Source organism: Pelophylax lessonae (genome assembly GCF_965119305.1).
Source record: "Pelophylax lessonae genome assembly, chromosome: 8".
In the NCBI taxonomy this organism is placed as follows: Eukaryota; Metazoa; Chordata; class Amphibia; order Anura; family Ranidae; genus Pelophylax; species Pelophylax lessonae.
This window is the reverse complement of record NC_138775.1, coordinates 138,895,753-138,910,670: the sequence shown is the minus strand read 5'-3', so window position 1 is coordinate 138,910,670 and position 14,918 is coordinate 138,895,753. Positions and strand designations below refer to the sequence as shown.

At 45.7% G+C, this 14,918-nt stretch overlaps 1 protein-coding gene across 1 annotated transcript in view; it reads left to right on the top strand.

The window, feature by feature from the left end:
• The window catches only part of ATRIP (ATR interacting protein), a 260,422-nt gene that overhangs the window by 17,080 nt on the left and 228,424 nt on the right, over positions 1-14,918 (top strand). The window contains exon 2 of the mRNA XM_082265110.1: positions 11,147-11,214. Within this exon, the coding sequence (XP_082121236.1) occupies positions 11,147-11,214 (68 nt within the window). The remainder of the gene's footprint in view (positions 1-11,146; positions 11,215-14,918) is intronic.

Below are 14,918 nucleotides of genomic sequence, written 5' to 3'. Positions count from 1 at the left end.
TACCAGTGTTATTAGTTGCAGTTTAACACAGGAGATTAGCAGCACGCTGGTTATTAGTGTATACATACAGTATATAGAAGCACACTGGTTATTGGTGTATACATACAGTATAGAAGAAAGTAACATTGGGGTTTAGGGCAAGATCAATGGATACATTTAAAGTGATTGTAAAGTCTTGTTTTTTTCATATAAAAATAATAAACATGTAATACTTGCCAGCTCTGTTGCAGTGGATTTGCACAGAGCAGCCCAGATCCTCCACTTCTCGGGTCCCTCTTCTGTTGTCTTGGCCCCTCCCTCCTCCTCAGTGCCCCCACAGCAAGCAGCTTGCTATGGGGACAGTCAAGCCGAGGGCTCCCTGTGAACATTCAGACAGGAGCCCAGACCCGGCCCGCCCCCTTTCTCCTCTGGTTGGTTAGCTGACTTTGACAGCAGTGGGAGCCAATGACGACGCTGCTGTGTCTCAGTCAATCAGGAAGGAAAATCTTGGTTGGCTGAAACACTTGTGGATATCAGAGAGGATATGACAGAGAGGGACCTCAGGTAAGTATTAGGGGGGGCTGCTTCACACAAAAGGCTTTCTCTGATCATCTTTCAGGGCAGCATCTGAGAGGCTCCTCCCACCTGAAACAGGAAACACAATACTCCACCATTATAAAAACTTCAGTCCTACCTTCTGCCTCAGTTTGTGTTTCCTCCGGATCCACTAGGCGCTTCACCTGTTTGGTATTTTTCCATTCTCCTTGCTATGCTACAGGATGCTCCTTTTACCAACCTCCCATTCAGCTCACAGAGCCTTGGGTAGGAAGGTCAAGGGTAGCACAATGGGGCAATGCTAGCCCTCGCCTGAAGTTTCACCTCTACTGAAGGTTATGCATCTATACCCCCAGCTGTGAAGATGCCGAAGTGGCATCCTGCCTACACGGTACCTGCACTCTTCTGCAGATTCTTCTGGGCTGGTTTCCAACTGGCCCCAGCGATGCCTTGGCAGGCGTTGCGCAGGTGGGGGGTGTCTCGGCACGGCACCCCCCCAGGCCTTCTCCCCCTGCAGTGCCCGTCTAGGTTGGCTGCGATTAGGCTGTTTCCCCATGGAGGAGCAAGATGGCGGTGAAGGCGCACTTCTGGTCTGCAGCCATCTTGGGGAGGATGGAAGTTGGCGACAGAACGGTGAACTTCCACTGACGTCACTTCCGGGTGGCGGCGTGAATTTCAAAAAAGAAAATTAAGTAATTTTCTCAAATCGCCTTTCAGGACAGCACCATGAGAGAGCGCAGCTCCACCCACTTCACAGGAAACACTGCCAGATAAAAACTCCTCCTCTTCCACCATGCCTCAGTCATTGTGTTTCCTCCGCCATGGTGGAAGCATTGCAGGAGCTTTGTGGAAGGGCTTGCGCTCTCTCCAGGGGGAGAAAAAAAGTTGGTGCCCAGTTGTGTGGTGTGTATTGAGGACCATCCCAGCTCCCCTCCCTGGGTGCAAAGGGGACGCTCCGGAGCCACTGACCTCGCTCGCTCAGGGGAGCAGAGACCCATCGGAAGATCCGGTCCGGGTGTCGGGGGTCCGCGGTTCGGTAGAAAGAAGGTGACCAGGGACATTTATATGAAAGCCTGGAAAAAGTATAACTCCTGGTGTTCCAGCAAGAACTTTGAGATTAAAAGTTTAGTTTCAGTGCTGGAGTTTCTCCATGAAGGAATGGAGAAAGGACTGGCAGCCAGCACTCTAAAGTCGCAATTGGCGTCTCTTTCAGTTTTTTTTTTCGAAAGGACATTGTCTCAAGAGACTTTAATTATTAGGTTTTTCAAGGCACTAGCCCGCAACAGGCCAGTAGCCCTCAAAGTATTACCTAAATGGGATCTGTCCATTGTTTTACAAGGTTTAACTAAGTTTCCTTTCAAACCCTTAAAAGAAGCTTCTCTGAAGAATTTGGTTTTTAAAACTATCTTCCTGATAGCTATAACCTTGGCGAGAAGAATTAGTGAAATTCAGGCTCTCTGTTTCAGACCCCTTTCTGACAGTTTTTTCAGATCAAGTAGTGCTGCGTGCAGACCCAGCCTTTCTTCCAAAGATTGCTTCATCTTTCCATAGGTCACAAGAAATTGTGTTACCAACTTTCTCATCAACTCCTAGTAATACTCATGAGGAATCCTTCCATATGTTGGATGTGAGGAGAGGTTTGCTTCAGTTCCTCAGTGTAACTAAAGAATTCCGAAAGTCAAACGCTTTGTCATCTTCTCAGGATCTCATATAGGAGAAAAAGCATCTAAGAGCACTCTAAGCAAATGGCTTAGATGGGCTATTGAACAGGCTTAGGTAGCCCAAGGAGAAGATCCTCCAGAAGGTATCTTGGCTCATTCCACAAGATCTGTGGCAACCTCAGGGGCTGAAAGGGCCAGTGCTTCGCCGGAACAAATCTGCAAAGCGGCGACCTGGTCTAGTTTCTCAACCTACCTTATGCCCCGTACACAGGTGCAGATTATCTGAAGACTTTTGTCTTCAGATTTACCTTTTCTATGTAGTGCAAGGGCCTGCCGGATTGCATACAAATTGAAAGTGTTTAGGTTTGACCTCATATTATATGGTTTTGGTAAGTCTACAGACAAAAGTCTTCAGATAATCTGCACGTGTGTACGGGGCATTAGACACTACAGGTTGGTCTTGTTGTCAGTTAAGTATCAAGCCTTCGGCAGAAAGGTTCTGCAGGCAGTGGTCCCACCCTAAGTGTAAATTACTCGCTTATCCTCTCATGGTGCTGTCCTGAAAGGCGATTTGAGAAAACCTTTGTTACGTACCGGTGACTGTATTTCTAAGAGCCTTTCAGGACAGCATCAGCTACCCTCCCTGGTTTTTGTTTATAATATATTTAAATATTTAACCTGTGGTAGTTGTTGTTTATGTTCTGTTTTCCAGCATGTCGGAGGCTACTCTAAATGACTGAGGCATGGTGGAAGAGGAGGAGTTTTTATCTGGCAGTGTTTCCTGTGAAGTGGGTGGAGCTGCGCTCTCTCATGGTACTGTCCTGAAAGGCTCTTAGAAATACCGTCACCGGTACGTAACTAAGGTTTTTTCAAAATACCAGCGCAGAAGGATGGATCTTTATCAAAAAAGATATGTCCACCAACCTGCTTGGGGCGGGGCTGGAGCTAGGGCAGGAAGCAGTATAAGGTCCCTATGCTGGGTTCCTTTTCCTGGAATTGCCCATGTCTGATGCCTCACCACCCTGCCCTGCAGATACTGCTAGTCAGAACAGCTCCAAGGTAAGCCAGAGCACTCTGGATTTCCCTCGGTCTTTACCTCACCACAAACCTCTCCGTACGGTGGTGTATGGCAACTGCCTACCTCATGGGGCCCCTTTTTCTGTTTCATTACAGGCAAATGCCCCAGAAGAGAAAGGCAGAGACCAGTAGCAAGGCATGCGCTTCTTGCAGGTACAGGTTTCCTCCAGAATGGAAAAATACACTATTCCAAAAATGCATCAACAAAATGATGGCTAAAGAATGGCAGGGAATCCTTAAAGGCATACTTGACTCTTTTAAAGAGATCAAAAGCACAAATTGTCCTCTTCGTACAGCCATAGAAAAACTGGAGGCTCCAGCCAGGGCAGTACCCCATCTACCAGAAAAACACCCATCCCTCTTGCAGCGGGATAAGGTGGTTGAAGGGGAGGAGGGATTTGATTCGGATGTCTCGGATTCAGAATCTGCAAATGGCCAAGGCTCGGACTCAGATGATGAAGATCCAGAGGCAGAGGGTACGCTTTTTCCCTCGGAGGACATGGATAATTTGCTAAGAGCCATAGACACTCTGGGTATCAAAGAGCAAAAAGTCACAGAGCTTTCTCTACATGACAAAATGTATAAGGGCTTGCAGCCAAAAAATAGGACTACACGATACCGGTACACGAGACCCTGAGAAACCTGGTCAAGAAAGAATGGGAAGAGCTGTGATTAAACACGGATATCCCTTCACAGTGGAGAACACTAAACCTTAGGCGAAATGGCCTCCCTTGCCAGATTTGCAAACTAATCGTTTTTCGTTTTTCAACGACTCCGGTACCCTCACTGATCCCATGGATAAAAAGATAGATGCACTTCTGAGAAGAGCTGGGAAGTGGCAGTCATAGCTTCCACTTGCACGGCCAGGACCCTATTAGTCTGGCTAACACAGCTACAAGGAGATACCCCTAGGGAGGAGCTAATGAAAACCATACCCACGCTACCAGAGCAGCGGCATTCCTAGCGGATGGATCAGCGGAGTCCGTAAGGACATCTGTCAAAGCTACCGGCTTAAACAGTTCAGCCAGGAGAGCTTTGTGGCTGAAGTGTTTGGGAGGGGACATCGCATTGGTGATCTACTATTCTGACCTGACTTGGAAACGGTCCTAGATAGAACCGCAGCCAAAAAAAAGGAGTTTCCTCAATCCAAAGAGCAAGAAATAAACACTTTTGTCAGTCCAGAAGATTTAATAGGGCGGGCCCAAAAAAGTACTGGACCCAACAGAACCAAAGAGGCAAAAGAGATTTTATTCTCAAGCCTACTGCTCCAAAGAACAAAAAGCAATGACGGTCTCCAGGTGGGGGCAGGTTGCAGTCTTTTGCTCACCAGTGGGAGAGAATCCTAAAGAATGAGTTTATTCTTTGCACAATAACAGAAGTCTACTCAATAGAATTTTCCACTCTCCCCCCAACCAACTATCTGGTAACGAAACTCCACAGACCAAGCAGTAGCCTTTCTATCGGTGATATAAAGTCTAATGGCACAGAAAGTGGTCTGCCAGGTACCTCCACAAGAAGAAGAAACTGGAGTCTACTCGCACATATTGCGAGGAAAAACCATCAGGCAATCTATTGCTCATATTAAACCTAAAGCCACTCAACAAAAGGATAAGCTACAAAAGGTTCAGGATGGAATCCATCTCCTCGGTCAGAAATATTCTCCTGGTGGTAGCATTCATGACCACGGTAGATCTGCAAGATGCATATCTAGATGTACCAGTAGAAAAGAGCTGTCAAAAATACCTAAGATTCGCGGTCCAGGGCCCGGCTACCACTCTTCATTTTCAGTACACAGCTCTGCCATTTGGTATCTCCTCAGCACCCCGGATCTTCTCAAAGATAATGGCGGAAGCCCTAAAAACTCTGAGGCAGCAAGGTATAGTAGTAGTAACATATCTGGACGATCTACTATTCTTTGGCGAGTCATCAGACAAGCTGAATGCCAATCTACACGTAAGCATATCCTACCTGTAAGGCTTATGGTGAGAGGGGTCACAGCTAACACCAAGCCAAAGGGTCATATACTTAGGCTACATACTGGATGCCAGAATAACCAGGATCTCCCGGACAGAGGAAAAAAATCAGAAAGCTCAAGGAAGCGATGTTATCTCTAGTAGAGACCAAATTCATGACTATAAGACGGGGAATGGCAGTATTGGGAGAGATAACGTCCTCAATCCTGGCCATCACCTGGGCTCAACTCCATACGAGACCATTGCAGAATAACATCTTGGCCCAATAGGATGGCAAGGCATCATCCCTAGATGAAACCATCTTGGTTCCCTGTGCAATTAAAGGAACAGTAACTTACCTCGAAGAATGCAAATGAACACAGACCGATCTCGTGCGGATGCTAGCGCTCTAGAATGGGGAGCACATATGGCGGACCGCTGTGCACAAGGAAAATGGAGCCCCCATTGATCCCAAGCATGCTCAAACCTGAGGGAGCTAAAAGCCGTAGAGGAGGCGCTAAAAGCATTCCAGCCGGCGATTCATGGCAAAGATGTTCAGGATTCAATGAGACAATGCCACGACGGTGGCAAACCCGAACAGACAAGGGGAACAAAATAATCTCGTCTCATGGAACTGACAGAAACAACTCTGTTATGGGGCGAGAAAAACGTCAGATCCATCTCCTTCTAAAGGGGAAAAATAATACACAGATTTCCTAAGCCAGAAGATTATAAGACAGACAGAATGGTCCTTGAACCAAGAAGTCTTTCTGTGGATTACTCGAGTCTGGGGGGTGCCCTAAGTGGACCTGTTCATGGCAAAAATAAATACGAAGCTCCCAAAATTCTTCTCTGTAAACCCTATGGATGGAAACATCGGGGTGGATGCGTTCAGCCAAAGCTGGGTTCCCCATCTATGTTACGCATTCCCCCCAACTGCCTTAATACCAAAGTTGGTACAAAAGGTCAAGGAAGAAAGGTGACGGTGATACTTAATGCACCTCATTGGCCTCAGAGACCGTGGTTCAGTCACTTGAAGAATCTCAGCATTCAGCCTCATCTAACACTTCCAGACGTACCGAACCTCCTATCGCAAGGACCAGTCAACCACCCAAACCACAAGATCATGAAGCTTTCAGCCTGGTTCCTGAAAGGGTGAGGTTACAGAACAGGGGTCTGTCTAGCAGAGTGATTGACCCTATTCTAGCCAGCAGAAAACCTGTGACTAGAAAGTGAGGAAAAAACAAATCTTCTGGTACAAGAACAGGGGGATCTCCAACAAGGGAGCTATTCCTGCACATCTGGATTTCCTACAAGAGGAGGCGGATAAGGGGATCTCCCATAACACTTTGAAGGTGCAAGTGCAAGCCCTGTCTTCCACCTCGACGTTAGGCTTGCGGAAGCCAAACCCGTAAAATTCAGCAGGACTTCGACTTAGGACCTCTCCACGGTGCTGAAAGGATTTGATCCACTAGAGGAATGTTCGGATAAGTACTTTACACTACAAACCGTACTCCTGGTGGCCCTTGTCAGCAAGAAGAGTTAGCGAAATACAGGCTCTATCCATGATAGAACCATGCTGTTTAATTCTGACAGACAAAATTATCCTCACTCCGGACTTAGCCTTCCTACCAAAAGTCTGTTCAACTTTCCACAGAACTCAGAAGGTGGTTATTCCCTCCCTTCCAAATTCAGTGGACAGCAGGAAAAGAGTTACTTGCAACAAGCTGGATGTAAGGAAGATCCTGATCGCTTACTTACAACAAGCTGGATGTAAGGAAGATCCTGATCGCTTACCTGGAGAGAACTAAAGGTTGGTGAAAAAAAACCTTGCTATTTGTTCTCCATGTAGGTTTCAACAAAGGAAACTGGCCTCGAAAAGTACGATAACCAGATGGATAAAGCTTGCTATTCAGACAGCCTACCAGGCTTTAAACCTTGCCCCACCGAGCAGAGTCACAACCCACTTGACCAGGGCTTGGGCATCATCAACCACTGAAAGAGCCGAGGCGTCACCGGAGCAAACCGGCAGGGCAGCGACAAGGTCGAGGTTCAATACCTTTGCCAGGCATTACCGCATTGACCAGCTACACAGGCAGAACCAGATGTTTGATCGCAAAGTGCTCCAGACTTTATCCCCTCCAGAGTAAGTATTGCTTGCTACATCTTCTCAGATGCTGCCCTTGAAGACGATCAGGGAAAACAGAGTTGGGTATCTAATGTGTTAAATGACCCTAAGGGTCCACCCTGCGCTTCGGTTAAAAAAAAAAAAGTGTATAAATTCACCAGAAATTTCAACTGCCGCTTCTATTCATCATTCAGTGAAAATCATAAACAACTAATACACAGCTCTATAGACAGTGCATGACCTAATAATTACCGTGATTAAACCATATACATGTAAACCTAAATAAATGTAAGCAATCTGAAAATACGTGTCTTCTTTCAGTGAAAGAGTGAATATATAAGTCCCAGTGCCAAAAAACTATAAACCTCAAATGAATCAAACAAAGGTTTTTGAATAGTCAATAAGCAGGTGTTTAGTGAAAGAAGGTGAAAGGTTCTCAAAATTTGAAACCTACAGGTGATTCCTGTGAACTGTGCCTCCTGTGTTTACACCCCCCAGAGTAGATCCACTTACCAGATGTTGTGGACCCCTAGGCAGTACTGCATAAGGGTCTGACAGGCTTAAAACTGGTAAGTAAGTATGGATGGGGCCCCTTTGTTGTTCTCTGGTCTCCAATGTTCTCCAGTACAATGTAAGGAAAAGAAGATCCCAAATAGTGTAATACGTTCCAAAGGCTTTTTTTAATAAAAGTAAACATGTGGATGTACACTTACAATGTGGTTGATATTCAAAGGCTCATCGTATATTCATAAGAAGGTTTCCTGGAGGCAGGTAGGACGACTAACCGGAATAAGTTTAGTATACCATGCAGGGAAAGCGGCGTGCGTTCCAGCGCACTTCCGCTTGCGTTCCACTGCCTCGGAAGTGGCGTTGACGCAGCTGGGGTAACAAGAACTTTGACGCGTTTCGTCCATCCCAGTGGGCGTTTTCAAAGACCGCTTTTGAAAACACCCACTGGGAGGGGCTAAACGCGTTACATTTATATATCATTTTTTTTATGTTTACATGTATATGGTTTAATCACGGTAAGAGTTAGGTACCTGGTAACTTTTTTTCTTTTTTTTTTCTAAGAAGTCTTCCAGGACAGCACTCGTTCCTGCCCTATACAACAATAGGAAAAGGGTTTTTGAGGATTCATTAGCTACTGAGGGTTCCTTCAGTGCTTTGATATTACTGAGGCAGAAGGTAGGACTGAAGTTTTTATAATGATGGACTATTGTGTTTCCTGTTTCAGGTGGGAGGGGCCTATCTCTCATATGCTGACCTGGAAGACGTCTTAGAAAAACCTAACTCTGTTTATTATCTTAATGCATAGAATGCATTAAGAAAAAAAAAACCTTCTGACTTTACAACCACTTTAAGTCTGTGCTTAAATTAGTGCACTGAAAACTGCAGGTCGCAGAGACTTGCTGTTTTCAAAGTGTGGTTTGAGTGTGCTGATAAAATGTTCAAACTGCACTGTGTATAAAGTGAGCCTATACTACTGCCTGCAGGTGTCCATCTTCGCAAACTGATCAGATATTATTTGATTATAACACAGAACAGGGCTTCCAATTTAAATGCAGTGCAGTTAATCTTACTGATGCATTGATATCTGAACAGGCCTTTGTGTGAGAATAGCATCCTACTTTCCCACCATAGGAAAGTTAAGCAGATCTCCAACAGGGAAAAATTATATGTTGCTTCAACTATTTATGCAGTGCGAAAACGTAGCTGCCTACCCGTATGATGTAGAGCAGGGGTGTCAAACTCCTTTTCATCATGGGCTGCATTGGCATTTTGGTTGCTCTCAAAGGGCCAGTTGTATATGTATAACTAGATGTCCAGAGCACCCCACCATCTGAAGTCAAGAATCCCCCACCCTCCTTTTTATCACAGTGGACCCGCCTTTCCTTGTTCTGCTTCCAGAAAAGGGGTGGAGCTGGGAAGCAGAAAGTGCAGGGTCTGGAGTAGAAGCAGAAGAGGGCTGGCGTCAGCTGCCAAAGTCTGCTGAATGCTGAGACCAAGGGAGGCAGAAAGGGGTGCTGCAGCAGCACAGAGAGGTGTAGGATCTGTAGGAGCAGTTCTGTCGTCCTCTCTTTTGCCAACTGCTGGGATAAGGTTACATAGTTACATAGTTGGTGAGGTTGAATAAAGACAAAAGTCCATCCAGTTCAACCTGTGTAGATGTGTGTGGCTGTAATCATCTTGCATACCCCTGAATGCTCTGATCCTTGAGATGTACGTCTAAGAGTCTTTTGAAAGCCACCATACTACCCGCAGAAACCACCTCATGTGGTAGAGAATTCCACAATCTTGTAGCCCTAACAGTAAAGAACCCCCCACGTTGCCTGAGGTTAAAACGCTTCTCCTCTAATCGCATTGTATGTTCTCATGCAATCCCTTCGACTGAACAGCTTTTTTTCTAAGCCTAGATCCCCATTTAGATATTTAAAAATTGCTATCATGTCCCCCCTCAGGCGTCTCTTCTCCAGGGAGAATAAATCAAGCGATTGCAGACGCTCCTCATAATCAAGGTCCTCCAATCCCCTAATTAGTTTAGTTGCCCTTCTCTGGACTCTCTCCAGCTCCAACACATCCCTTCTGAGGACTGGTGACCAGAACTGGACCGAATACTCCAGATGAGGTCGGACCAGAGTTTTATAAAGTGGAAGGATTATAGTTTTATCTCTGGAATACATCCCTTTCTTTATTCATGCTAATATTCTGCTAGCCTTGGCAGCTGCCGCTTGACATTGCATGCTGTTGCCTAGTCTATCATCAACCAAGACTCCCAGATCCTTCTCCATTTTTGATTCTCCCAAGGGTTCCCCTCCTAACGTGTATTGTGCTTTTATGTTTCTAGTCCCCAAGTGTAAAACCTTACATTTCTCCACGTTAAACCTCATTTGCCATGTCTTTGCCCACTCCGTTATTTTGTCCAGGTCATTCTGTAGGATATCTGCTTCATGCTGTGCTGTTATTGTCCTGCCTAATTTTGTGTCATCTGCAAAAACTGATATTGAACTACTGATCCCGTCCTCAATGCTGTTTATGAATAAATTGAACAAGGTTGGTCCTAGGACTGAGCCTTGGGGGACCCCGCTTACTACCTCAGACCAGTCTGAGTATGTGCTGTTTATTACCACCCTTTGGATACGCCCTTTTAGCCAGTTCCGTATCCAAGAGCAAACCCTGCTGTCGATACCTGCAGACCTTATTTTATAAATTAAGCGCTTATGGGGAACTGTATCAAACGCCTTAGCAAAATCTAGGTACACCACATCCACTGGTCTGCCCCTATCTAGCTCACAGCTCACCTCCTCGTAGAATGTTAAGAGATTGGTTTGACAAGAACGCCCATTTGTAAACCCGTGCTGGTTACTACTGATGATGCTGTTGTTCTTAGCAAACTCTACGATATAGTCCCTTATCATCCCCTCCAGAAGTTTACATACAAGGTGGGGGAAGAGATCATAGGGGGGGGGGGCATAGCTGCAGGAGAGGTGCAGGGGCCACATTAAATGGCCTGGCGGGCCCCAGCCTTGTGTTTGACACTTGATGTAGAGGAAGGGGTGGATGCAGTTTTCAATACTGGTATTACCTGGGCTGCACTGCAAGGTAAGTGTTAAATTATTTGAACAACTCTTCTTTTAAAATTTGATTTTTATTCACACTAGAGTAGTTCCTAATCCCAAATAACTTGTAGGGTAATATAAAAAGTAAGTGTATCTGTTTTATTATACAGTACTTACACCAGTGTGTTTTTGTCTACCATATTTTTGTGTAATGTATTGTCCTATTTTGTTTACTAGATTCCCGTGATAATAATGCCTTTTGCCTGGAGGTTTTGCAGGACCAGCCTGAGGATTTGAAGCAAAAGGTGAGTTTATATTTCAGGGGTTTTATCTATAGTAGACTGTCCAGCTGAATATGGACAATGGATATGGCCCAGACATACTGCACTACAATTATACTGGCAGTCTTGTTCTGCCTTCAAAATGCTTACTAATAGAATTTTTTTTATATATGCGTTTTTGGCTGGATAAAATCTGTACTTTAAAGATTAGTCCATTGATACTTGATATTTTACCTTTGGGTTGGACTATCCACTGGCAATACATCTTTGTTCTTTGCTGCCTATGATTGGAAGTCCACCTTGGCAGCTGCCTGGCAGGATAGCTCAGGTGGATTTGGACTTGTGGCCCAGAGCTCTTCCCTGCACATTACAACATAGAAAGTGCATGAGCTGATTGACCGGTCATTTAGAATGAGTATGCAGTCTGGTGAAACGAGGAGATATTTCTTCACAGCAACAAAAGTATAGGTATCTGCTACAATGTTTCTTAAAGTCCTTGCAATGTACATCAATTTTTTTTCTTCCCTGAAACAAAAGTAGAGTTACCCTTTACCAATAAAGTGCGGGCCGGCTGTGCAGAATCATGTATATATAGTTATGGGCAAAATATTGGCACCTCTGCATTTCTTTCAGATAATGCACCACTTCGCCCAGGAATTTTTTGCAATTACAAATGTTTAGGCATTCTCATGTTTATTTCTTTTGTTTGTATTGGTATGACACAAAAAAAAAGCAGAAAACGCTAAAAAACAAATCTGACACATTCCACGCAAAACCCAAAAAATGGACTGGACAAAATTATGGCCACCCTCAATTTAATATTTGGTAGCACACCCCTTGGAATAATAACTGAAATCAATCCTTTCCTGTAACCATCATTGAGTTTCTTACACCTAGCTACTGGAATTTTGGACCACCCTGCTTTTGCCAAATGCTCCAGATCTCTCAGAATGGAAGTGTTAATTTTCCCAACTGCTGTTTTGAGATCTCTCAAAAGGTGTTCTATGGGATTTAGATCTGGACTCATTGCTGGCCAGTTCAGTACTCTCCAGCTCTGTCTTAAATCATTTCTAAGTGCTTTTGGACGTGTGCTTTGGATCATTGTCCTGCTGTAAGATTTATGACCTCTAGCAGAAACCCAACTTTCTGACACTGGGCTCTAAATTGCACCCCAGAATTATTTTGGTTGTCTTCAGATTTCATAATGCTATGTACACGGTCAAGACATCCAGTGCCTTAAGCAGCAAAGCAACCCCAAAACATCAGTGCACTATGTTTCACTGTAGCGACTGTATTCTTTTCTTTAAAGGAAGAAAAACTTTTAGTGCCAACAAGATATTTTTCTCAAAGTCGTCTTCCAGGACAGCCCATGAGACGTTAGGCTCCTCCCCCAGGGACAGGAAACACATTCCAAAATTAAAATAAAAGGCGGTCCCTTAGTCCTCACCTTCAGTATTTTTGTTTCCTCCGGACAGGGGGTAACATGTTCCTGGAACTGAAGCTCCCGGTCTCCTGGACTGTCCATGGAAAGACTTGGAAAGATGCATCTCCTCGGCCCATAGCGGTACCCCTTAGTGCCGCAATAGGGGCTGACCGCTGTCTCCTGTTCTCCTAGCCTCTCGGCAGGACTACGGATGCTGTCTGGTGGAGCGTTGGGGAGTTCACTCCGTTGGTCGGCCGGTTCCTTGGAGCAGCAGTGCTGTGTACCCGTGAACCGCTAACTTCGGAAGAAATTTTGAAGTTGGCGCCAAAGACGGAGGGGGCGGAACTCAGCGTATCCACTCTGGCCTCATGGGAAGTGACAGTGTCACTTCCGGCGCAGTGACGGCATCCGCGGGCGCCGGAAACCCTCGTTCCAGTTTCCGAAGGCGCGAACAGAGAGTTCAAATGGGCGACCGATGTTAGGGGAAACAGCAGTTGCTGGGACCACCATACAGAGCGATGGACACCACGGCAGCAACCGCACAGGCGGCGGAAGTCGGCTCTGGCATCGGCACCTCTCAGGTAAGCAAGGGGGAACGACACCCTATTTGCAGGTACCTGTTAGGAACTCCGTTCCCCTTCCCCCCTCTCTTTTCTATCGTTAGGGGCAGGGGTTAAGCAGCACCGCTCCCTCTTTTCTATCCACAAGGTGGAGGGGGAAAAATGGGAGGTGGGAGGAGGACAAGTATCTCTAATTAAATTCCCTTGTCTTTTATCTTCCAGGCCAAGGCTCAGGACAATAACCCACCACAGCCCCCCAAAAAGAAATGTGCTGTATGCGGAGAAAAATTGAGTTCCTCTTGGAACAAAGCAGTGTGCCGGGCATGCATAGCTAAACTGGTCAGAGACGATTCTGCAGTCTCTACCCAGAAAATGCTGTCCTCAGTGAGAGATGAGCTAAAAAGTACATTTAGTTCATTCAGGACTCTCATTGAAAAGATGCAGGCACCAGCCCAGCCTTCCACCCCAGCTCAGGCTCCACCATCCCTAATTGACCCATTGGTTTTGGAGGAGGAAGTTTCTTCTTCCCACTCTTCTGCAGAGGGATCAGGATCAGGAGAGGAACCAAAAGGCAATGTTTCCCATGATAGCTCCAACTTTAAACTGAGCCTGGAGGATGTAGATGATCTACTCAAAGCGGTTTATACCACTCTAGAGATTGAGGAGGAAGAAGTGCATCTCTCTAAGCATGACTTAATGTACGCTAGTCATAAAAAGCATGCTAGAGTGTTCCCTGTGCATAGCTCACTATTGGATGTGATTAAACAGGAATGGAATTCTCCCGATAAAAAGCCTTTTTTTCCAAGAAACTTAAAAAGAAGGTATCCATTTGACGAAAGTGTGGAACAGCCCTGGAACAAAATCCCTAAGCTGGATGCCTCTCTTGCCAGAATCTCCAAAGGAACTGACTTGGCATTTGAGGATTCAGGAGCACTAAAAGACCCTATGGATAAGAGAACAGATACCTCTTTACGTAGGGTCTGGGAAGCCTCCATTATGAGCTTAAAACCAGCCCTGGCATCCACCTGCATAGCCAGACATCTGGAGCTGTGGCTATCTCAAATCCAAACACACTTGATTGCAGGAACATCGAGGGAACAGATTAATAAATCATTTCCACTCTTATTCCAGGCAATAGGATTCCTGGCGGATTCTTCAGCTGAAGCTGTAAGAATGGCAGCAAGGACCTCAGCTTTAGCTAATACGGCCAGAAGAAGCCTATGGCTCAAGACATGGTCGGGAGATGTTACTTCTAAATCTCGCCTTTGTGGTCTTCCCTTCACAGGCGACCACCTTTTTGGCCCAGGCCTAACAGAAGCCCTGGAGCGTACAGCGGATAAAAAGAAGGGATTCCCAGATAAGAAAAAATTCCCCTATGCTCAGAGGAATTTTCGTGGCAGGGGCAAACAGCAGAAGTCTTTTGAAACTCAGCAAAATTTCAAAAAACATTGGACGGGGCATAAAGGAAAGGGGAGGGGTAACATCCTGTTTAACCCTCCTAAACGCCCCAACCAGCCCCAATGACTCCCTTCTCAGAGTGGGAGGAAGATTAGGGGCCTTCCTCCCACTGTGGAAGAAGATTACTTCCAGCCCTTTTATTCTGGACCTAGTAGGCCAAGGACACAGGCTGGAGTTCTGTCTTCAACCTCCAGAAAGGATCCTGATCACAAATCTTCCCAGGGATCCAGTCAAGGCCTCCGCCTTGAGTCTTCAGTTAGGGGACCTATTAGATCAAAAAGTAATTA